Source organism: Branchiostoma floridae, chromosome 13 (genome assembly GCF_000003815.2).
Source record: "Branchiostoma floridae strain S238N-H82 chromosome 13, Bfl_VNyyK, whole genome shotgun sequence".
Lineage (NCBI taxonomy): Eukaryota > Metazoa > Chordata > Leptocardii > Amphioxiformes > Branchiostomatidae > Branchiostoma > Branchiostoma floridae.
The window spans coordinates 9,620,212-9,630,535 of record NC_049991.1 but is presented as its reverse complement, the minus strand read 5'-3'; the positions used below and the strand labels follow the sequence as shown (position 1 = coordinate 9,630,535).

The 10,324-nt window shown below is 38.7% G+C and overlaps 1 protein-coding gene across 1 annotated transcript in view; it reads left to right on the top strand.

Moving 5' to 3' along the window:
* Nucleotides 1-21: 21 nt before the first annotated feature.
* LOC118428846 (tRNA-splicing endonuclease subunit Sen54-like) overlaps nt 22-10,324 on the top strand; it is a 28,383-nt gene continuing 18,080 nt past the window's right edge. Inside the window, exons 1-8 of the mRNA XM_035839081.1 lie at nt 22-184; nt 695-856; nt 2,041-2,104; nt 2,345-2,428; nt 2,923-3,018; nt 3,327-3,379; nt 3,627-4,426; nt 7,547-7,607. Of these exons, the coding sequence (XP_035694974.1) occupies nt 120-184; nt 695-856; nt 2,041-2,104; nt 2,345-2,428; nt 2,923-3,018; nt 3,327-3,379; nt 3,627-4,426; nt 7,547-7,607 (1,385 nt within the window). The 5' untranslated portion in view covers nt 22-119. The remainder of the gene's footprint in view (nt 185-694; nt 857-2,040; nt 2,105-2,344; nt 2,429-2,922; nt 3,019-3,326; nt 3,380-3,626; nt 4,427-7,546; nt 7,608-10,324) is intronic.

The following is a 10,324-nucleotide window of genomic DNA, read 5'->3' as shown; positions in this document are numbered from 1 at the left end:
GAAGGAAAGAGCTCGAGTCTGCCGTCTTTGCTGGGTGCTGGGTGGTGTGTTACTGAAGTCTGCAATTTGATTCTAAGTAGAATATCTACTGTTTGGGGATGTCCTGAGATACAGTGACGATGGAGAATGATGACAGAGTTGAAGAGGAAGATTATAGTCCGCGGGTGAAGGCTGCACGTTTGAGGTGAGCTCCCCTCCCCTCCCAAACCATGCATTTCAGGTTTTATGTTTCCAAAATAAGTGTACAGGGTATTAAATCTTGTTCAATAGTAATATGACCCATTTCAATGCATAAAGTTATAGTAAATCCCTACCAGAAAGTATTGCTAAAATATATAGTCAAACCATTCATTTGGTCGATATATATTTTTTTATAAGCCATATCTGACTTGGCTCTGAAGATACAGAGAAATGCATAAATAATAATAATAATCACCAGGTGTATTTAAGTATAAATAGGTGTATTTTGTATAAATAAGACGCATAGAAGATAGATAAAAGTTACTGTAAATCAAGTTTACTTTCCGATGGTTTAAATTCATTGTAGGAATGGAAATAAGGTTTTTGTCATGTTCTAATCTGTTGTTGAAACAGGAACCATAAATGAACGCAGGTCAAATTAATTGGTTTGGTCATAGATGTTTCTTCACATTTATTAAAACACACATGTTGCTTGTCTTGGTCCAACCTTCAGTGCACAGGAGCTGCTCGCCCATCGGAATTTGGACCGTACTGTTCCACCCAGAGGGGGGACCAAGGACTATGCCCCAGATGGCAGTCAGGAACAGGAAGAGAAGCTCCAGGGGATGTACAGTCTGTACCGGAGGATGCTGGCAGAGGAGAGGGTCAATAAGATGTGGGTTTTCAGAGATGAAACAGGCTTTTAGCAAGGCATGCTTTATTAGGCATCAATTGGAGGTACTGAGTAGCATATCCTCTAGATCTGACAAGCATGAAATTCTGATTGACCAGGGTGCCACAGTTGAAGACTGTGACCTCTCTGACTTTAATTTGCTCCTCAGGATACCTCAGAATGCACCATTTTAACTTAAATTCTCTCAAAACAGAACCATGGAAGGTCAATGCCCTTTGACCCCCGTATACTAGTAATATGATGCTCATGTCTGTCTGTAAGATCTGTCTGTCACTAAGAAATTTGGACTCCCTAGCCTATAGATTAGTATAATAAAATCCTAGCTAAAAGCCTGATTTGAAGTACATTGCATCCTCAGGTTGGGAATGTAAAGGCACTAGCTTAAAAGGCCCATCAACGGTGTACAAGATCAATCAAAAGGTGGAAAATTGATTTGCCATCACGTACTAGTACAGGTCACAAATTGATTGGTCAACACACACAGGTGAAAAATTCATTGGTCAACAACTCCAGGAGCTCTAAATGACACTTTCAGCAATAATACAATACACCTGGTAATCTTGCAATCATAAGGAAATTTTTCAAGATCAGCTAATGTTAGTAGGCCATGAACCCTAGCCTGGGAGCTCCACCCTTTCTTAAGCTATTGTTCCGCTCCCGAAGGTCGCTACTCGCCCTTCAGGAGCGGAACAAAGCTAACAAGGCTGGACTCCAGGCTACATGAGCCCCGCCCAATGTGATGGATTTTCAGGTGAAAATACACTCATGTTTCTGGCAGTCTTCTGTTGATCAAAAAGTATGGCTGAAGCTTGTCAAGGGTGTGACAGGGGCTTTACAGTGATTGTTATGGCAGAAATAGCACTCACTTACCAGTTATGGCAGAAAAACACACTCATAGAGACTGCAGGGATGTTGACTTGATACTGTTGAACATGTAGTTTTTCATTTAGCAATAATAATTAGATAGAAACTTGCCAAATGTTTACAAGTCTAACTTTAAAGTTTAAACATTATTAGGATTACATATTTACTCATTGTACCCAAAAGTTATGAAGGAACTTGAATAACAAAACACCGCAGCTAAAAGGGAACAGTATACATTGTGTGTTTCAGATGCTTCAAATTGAGTTCAATATTTTGCATCTATAATTGTGTTATTTTTATAGTGGAAACCTGTCCACAGCAATCTGGTTAGAAGATCTGGGTCTTGCAGAAGTCACCGTAGACAAGGTACATGTGCATTGTATTTTACTGACAAATAAAATGATGATAATAATAATAATCTTTATTGCATAAGATCACACCTTATATTCATTTATAGACAGCCTATTCTATTAAAGTAAGTATTATTTAGAAATTAAGTGCAATGGTGATTGATATACAAATTTTATACTGCATTTAGCCCCAAAGGACATAAATATGCAATAAACTTCATTGTCATTGTCGTTGATATATCGTGTATATTTGCAGGGGAAGTTCTGGCATCACATAGGCCACACCAATGAAGGCAAGAAATATCTGTATCCTGAAGAAGCAGTTTTCCTCATGGAAACGGTAAGGGAAAAAACTATGATGGACATCACCTCACTGTTCCTTACATGTATATCACATAGAAGTAGCTCTCTGTCACCATGTTGTAGTGTTCATAATTTTCCAATGACCTTTTTTACTACAACTTCTACAAGTTGTCTTTCTTACTACAACTTCTACATGCTGATATTGCAGTACTATTCTACACGAAACTAAATGCTACTGTTTTTTTTTCTTTCCTTTATTGATTCACAACATAACAGACATACGCATAGTGGTAGCCTGAATGGCGTTGGAATGTACAACAAACATATAGCCTGCTCTGTCCGCATATATACATAAGAACAATATAAGATTACATAAAATAGTGTACAACCCTAACATTGAGTACCATCATTACCACCATCATTACAAGCTAAGTGTCTATAGTCTTATTATGACTACATATTATGACTACAATGCAACACGTTTTATAACATTTATACATTAATGTGTCTTTGATATTTTATTTCCACCAGAATGCCATTGAAGTGTACTGGAATAAGGTACCATTAGCAGTACAGCAGGCCTATGCCATGATGCTTGGGAACAAAGTCAGCATGGAGCAGTACCAGGTAGGGAAGACAGGAGGCACTTGTGAGGGGTTGCTTATCATATGCAAGTCAAGTCAAATCAAAGCCTTTATCTATCACTTGTTTGATCAGATTGTCATACAGAAGTTGTTTCCAAAAATTGGTGTCTAGACAATGTTTTTTAATGAGCAATCTTAAATACAGCTTCAGTCATGGTGATGTGATACATTGTCTTATAACACTGGTTGAAAGTGGATAATCAAGAACTATACAATGTCTATGAGATTACCATACCATGCACATGTATGTTAATGATACTGATACATGTATGTCTTTGATGCCCACTACAGGTGTATGCTCACCTGTCCAGACTTGGTTACATACTGATGAGACACCAGTCAAGGTAACAACCTACTGCTTATTTATTCTTCTTTTGCCTATTGTTTCAATTCATGTCTCGTACTAGATTAGTTTGTTTACAATAGCGCATGCATGTCATTTAGAACATTGAAGCACTATTGAGGATTTTGTGCTTCCAGCTTCACATGATTAATACAGAAAACTACATTACACAATATGTCCGTTGTGCATGCTAATCTGAAAGTTTTTTTACAATATATTAGTGATACAAACTTGCCATCCTTGTACAGGGAACACTTCTCGTGGTATGAACGTCAGATTCAGCTGGACGAGTACATCCCCTTAAAGGAGCGGATCAAGGAAACGTCAAGTGCACAAGTTAGGGACTGGTTTCCTCCAAACCAACAGGAAGAACAAGATTCTCCATCATCAGGGATACTACAGAAACCTGATGACGTAAACACATGTGGAGACAACATTGCCAGTCAAGAAAGTGACGAAGTTAAATCAGTATCTCATTCACCAGTAGAACATTCAACCTCAAATCCAATGCCAAGAGATTCACTTGTAGAGACTCAAGCATTAGTAAAGAAGGGAAGAAATGAACAGTCTGTGGAAGACGACCAGATGGAAGTACAGTATGAAGACAGCAGAAAAGACAAGACTGAGAAACAAGAGACAAAGGAATTAAGCTCTTTGGTTTTGGCACCTCAAGAATACAAATGGGACTTTACCAACATTAACATACCCAATGTGGGACAGGACAGTGATGTATCAGAGATCCCCATACCTAGTACACAACTCCTCCCAGCAGGTGTACAGGTAAACAATGTTCTTAAGATCAGCACAGGTGCGTTCTCACTCAACACAAAGAGAGGGAGGAAAGGGAAGTCAAATTCAGAGCACCTTTCCAAGATCATACCAAACTTGAGAGCTGAGGATGACCCAAGAAAAGTGGCCAGGAACTGGGATGAGTATAAGAAGCTGTGTGGAGTGAGGAGGACAGTGGACATGTCAGACACACCTGTGGCACACCTGTGGGAGGGAGATGTCACTCCATTGGTCAGGCCAAGTGATGCTACAGACATGGGTAGGTCTTTAAAAAATATGCCTGATGAGTTCACAGATAAGATGTTGCAAATTAGACTACTTTTTGTCTCAAACGTCTTTTTTTTTTACAGTTGAAGTCCTTTGATTGAATAGTTTCATTAGGTTGGTATATCACTGAATAACATCAAGGACTTCAACTAAATGATAACGTTTTTTATTTACAAAGAAATTAAAGAGTTACAACATCCACTGTTTTGGTAACCGTTTGTCACCTTCTTCAGGGCAATAATGATTGGTTAGGGGGATACAGACCCAGTCATGTTTGGAGCTATGATAACTGCACTGTAGCAAGCAGCAACAACTAACTACAGTGTGATGTAAAACCTGTAATTATTGTCCTGAGGAAGGTGATAGTCGGTCACTGAAACATTGACTGTCATTACTCTTTGGTTGTGAATGAAGACATTTTTATTCAGTTGAATCCTGAATGTAGGACATCTGGCAGTGCCTCAGACCAGCTTTGGTACTGGAATATGTATTTCTCACCTTTGACACACATTTGAGACACGGATTTCCCTGCAACCTAACCTCGTGACCTCATACCTTCTACAAGGTCCTTTAATCAAATAGATTCCAGGTCCAGTCTCAAGAATTATGTCACACTTTCAGAATTATAGGTACCTCTATGGAATTCTGTCCCGGAAACTGGGCCTGTGACCTTTTGTTCAATTTTGTTAGCTGACTGATGAGACAGTGAACAGATTTACAACATCAGTGGCTAACACTCATTCTTCATGTGATGTATAAAGGGCACTTTAATCTTGAGAGAAATTGGTTTCTGCCCAGGTAACATAGCCCTTCTATACAGCAATATATGATTTGCAATATCATACAGTACTTCATGCTGAAGTATCAACCATTACTGTTCTGATAGATGGGGGAATGAGGCAGGATGGTAGATTATGTGTTGCCTCTATGGTAATGGTAGTATCATTTTGCAAAGCTGTAAATGTGAGGCTTTGACAGTCACAAATGCATGCCATTTGTGTAGCCTTATGTAAGCGCCAAATATATGCATTGGCTAAATATAGATCAATGGGTATTTAGACTTTACTAGTTTAAGTACTTTTCCTAACAGCAAGGGGTCTTCTAGTTGCTGACAATAAATCACAGTTAAGGAACAAATTAAAGCAACAAATTATAGTTTGACAGATATTCAATTCCATCCTATCTTACGTGAGAAATTGTCCTTTAAGAAATGTCAACATCATCTTGGACATATGGTTTGGGTTTATCTATCTCGCTACTTCAAGGTCACAGATTGATCTGAACTTGGTCCAGGGGTCACAGGGGTCAAGGGTAATCATGTTGTATTGAGGTCATCTAAAGGGACAAATGGCAGACCATACCTTAGCCACACATACAAAATGTAACGTTAACCTTAGCTAACTCCAAACTGGTATACATTATGATCACACCCTCCAGTACTATATCATGCTGCAACTGTTCTGCTGATATATTACAACATACTAAAGTTACTCATTACAAGCAACTGAATACGTTTTTACATTCTTTTTTTATATGTACATACATGTAACCTAAATTAGTGCTACAATCCCTGTGTAATCTATACGCATACCACCACAAAGTTTACATGCCTATCAATCTGTCCCTGCAGTTTCCATTAAGCATTACGTGCTTTGCTCACGTTCTTCGCTGTGATCTATATTCAGATTTCAGACATGCTACTTTAGGCTCTCAGACAGTCTCATGGGGAGCAGGTCTTAAAATACCCACACTTAATCAGGCATAGATAGAGCTGTCCTACCCTGAGATACTAGTACTGTAAATGCAGAAACTTTCGCGGTGGTTAATCAAATCAAGGAGGTTAAAGAAAGAGCTTCCCAAATAAGGAAATCTGCGGAAACTACGCTCATCTCGCTCACAGTTCGGCAACCCTCGGTCTTCCTCGGCCGGGATCGCGGCGCATGACGTCATGGCTGGGCTAATCTGATTGGCTGACACGTCCAGGCTCATCAGAAATGGCGGCAAATTGCGCGGCCATCATGGTCATCAAAGAAGCGCCGCCGGATAGCGTAAACAAAGGATCGCTACGGGGCCCCACGGGTCTGAATAATACCGCGCAGCGGGGTGTTAATGAGGAGCGCTCTCCTCTCTTTCTTTAACCTCCTTGATCAAATGTTCGCTGTTTTGGCTGCGGCCGCTTCACCGCGAATTTAAATCCACCGCAAAAATTTTTCTGTGGCATCAGCAGTCTTCAGTGCATGGTGCTACCGCAAAATTAAACCACCGCAAAAAGTCCATTTTCTTGCTAACGCGAAATTAAATCTCTGTGAACTTATATCAAGTCAGGCAGACAAAACTTATGGTCAGGCCTAGCAGATGGAGTTTGTTTGGATGGATTGATCTGTTGCAAAATAAAAACAGAAAACTCAAATATTGACAGGCATGTAGCAACATTGGTTGAACAGTAAATCGCATGATGCTGTCATTGTATGAACTGCTAGTTGTGATTGACAGAGTCAGGATCAGTCTATTTTTTTCTAGAATCTGTTTTTCACGGTGTTTTAATTTTTGATGGGAATTACTAGTAATGAGGTGTGCATCACATAAGTCAATATATGCAAAAAAATTTGAACCTACAAGGCATACTCTGCATATTGACAGAATTAAATACGGAACACATATGGACTGGAATATTATGCACTAGAATGCAACCTATTAAATTGAACACCTCCAAACAGAAGAGAAACATTCAATAGTACACATAGATTGTAGTACAACAAGCCTGAAAGAAGTGTTTCATGTCACTGAACATAAGTCTGTCCACATGCCTTGCAGTTTGACGGAGTTCTTCTAGGTGGCATTCGTTGCACTCAGTAATGTGGCAAATAACACCTTCCATTAGCTTACAGCATGTAATTCCTGATCATTGCTTCAAACATGTATAATGTACATTGTATTCATCATTGTCAATGCCTGACGCACAAGTTTTACAACTTTTTAGATACTAAGTTAGAGAGATACCTACATGTATAGGAAAAGATAGACAAAGATATTATCATAAATAATGATTATGACGGTGTACTAGTACATTTTTGTATCATCAAGTTAATATGTCCTCTTTTTTTTTACTCAGGTGCCATCTTGAGCAAGCTGCAGGTTATACAAAACATCAGTCTGGAGAAAGAGTGCAGCAGGTTGGTTTGGCAAACCCTCACATAATGATTATAATTTTAATTTTCATGCCTTTCTTCAGATGCCCCTTTTCACCAGAAGTAATGACTGCTATTATTGAGTGGGCACTGAGCAATAAAAAATTTAACAGATCACTCAATGATTTTACTGGTATAAAACAAATTTTGCATGTTGTGTTTTCTTTTACATCATCTTAAAGTTTGTATCATGTTCCAATTATGAAATAAGGGTCACACATTCACCTTTTGTACAGCTGCCCAGGAATTGCCATTCTGGTGGAAAGGGGACTTAACCTGTTTGAAAGCTACCGATAAATTTGTTATTCCTTGATATTCTTGATATATTGCTTGTCTACATGAATATCAGTACTAGTGTAAGTGCAACATATCAATTATGACTATTCATAACACGTGTCATCAGTGTGGCAACTTGTAGGGTGTTTGGCTCAGAACCAAGAGTTTCGAAGTTCGATACTCGCCATGAACCCGACAATTTACATGACTTTTCCTGACGGTGGAGTGACACCAACTGAGCCTCTTGGTTAATCTGTCAAAAGTGTGCCAAAAAACACTCAGACACGGATTTGGTGTGCCAATGTACCATCATGTATAATGTGCCAACATTGCCCACCAAGATTTGTAAATCATTTCTTTTTTAAATTCAGCACAGAATTATATGAATTTCAAAAATGATTTTTAATGAATGTGATGTAAAACCTGGTTTTCTGTTATCTAATATTTCAAAAAGGCCTCAGTGATGCTTTCTAAACCCGTCCAACAGACTGAGTAGAAATTGCCGTCAGAACCAATTTTACAGAGTGTATTTCTGGTAAATTGATTTCTTATGTAACAGTTCAACAGAACTCAATTACTACTGCATGTAAATTCATTATAATAATATTTTTATTTTATTTTGTTGTAGGATCAAAAGGGAGGCTCTGGCTATGCTTGATAAAATTGTAATTGAAATAGTGTGTAGTACAGTAGTCGTATATACAAGGGAGACATATTTCACAGTGTCATGAATTAGCTGTGGAAAGGTCACTTTGAAACCAACAAATAAATTACAAAACTACTGGTGCGAGAGTTTCAAGGTTAACAGGTATTTTTCTGGTAAATTTTAGGATCTTGGCAGTCTGCATTAACATATCATAATAACATGTACAACAGAAATTTGTGATTATTGATGTCTATATGAGTGAATAAAATTAAAACGTACTTGATGACAATTTTGTCAGTTAAGCCTTGTTTAAGTTTTTAGCAAAGCTTAAAGTTCGTAAATAATAACTGCCAATATCAGTCAACATGGCCAAATAAGGGCCTGGCCATATTCGTATATTATGGCAAACTGAGAATATTCCAGTGATAGTCATGCATATTTCAAACAAAATTCAGCTGTCTTCGTACCTAAAAGGCTACTTCAGGTCTTTGCCTACCATTGGATTAGTTATGTAGCATGCTTCTGAATCCTATGGTATCAAAATCGTATGACGACCTACGACCAATGTGACCAATGTACCATAACTATAATACTGGCGCAGGTTCTGCGGCCTACCATAACATTACACAGTACATCAGTACAGATGAAATATGGAGAGAACCCACGCACCACTCCACCATGGACATTTATCATGCAGTCACCTTCTAAATGTCACCCAAGCCTGCTGGCTCCTAATCCCCAAGATACTGTCACACTTTTTAAGGATCATGCAGGCCTTGCCAAGAAAGACCTAGTATTCATCTAGTAGGTCGTTCAATCCTGTCTCCAAGGTGCAGTGTAAATGGAGGAAGCCAACTTTTCATGTATAATGTACAATGTATCTTGCAGACTTTTAAATAATGTCCAAGGGTTATTCCTTTGATAACTTTAAGTGGTGGGGAGGGAGTATTACAGTTTTCTTGAGATTCATTTCTTACTATAGCCTTTTATCCTTTAAGCTAAATAGTACTCCAGTTTGAGTTCTTAATAGATTTTGTGTCAGCCAATGCCCCTCTCAATAGATCTAGAATAGCTCATATTGCCAAAATAAAAGCATCTAACATGTATTATCATAATACCGGTACGTTTACGACGATTTCTCTAGCCATACTGATTTGACACATTGTCAACGCATCATTTTCTCCAGTTACATGTTGCTGTTATAGGTTACCCTTGCCACTTCTTCTGTGTAACTTTTCTGCCACTCTTGTCCTGCTAAAAGCGTAATATTGTAATTGTAACACGCCGCGGAATTACACGGCGAACGGGCGCGTGGTTGGGAGGGGGTAAAAAATACCGGTAGGAAGAAACAAGGCACAATTAACTGCCGCTATGTACATTTATACATCCTCTGATGTTCCTTCCTTTTCTGTCAGTAAATGCATAAAACATAAACCTGCATGAGCATACAAAATGTCATGAGAAAACGGACGTATACTGTCAAGAATTTTCATTTAACTTCTGTCCGTCACAACCGCTATGACGTAACACTTCATGCTAGCGTAGATATAAAAATGGCGGGAAAATGGCTGCGTACGTTCAATTTTGCCCATTCAGTCATAGATCCGGGCTATTATGCAACGGTTCTTCACACTTTTACATGAGTTGTAGGTCACCAACAGAAATTCAAGATTGTTGTTGAATCATGTTCGTCTTGTGCCGTGAGCATGTGTAATTATGATCTATAAATTTGGCATTGAATGTGGCAGTGTGTTCGTCCCACGACGAGCTGCCTACCCCG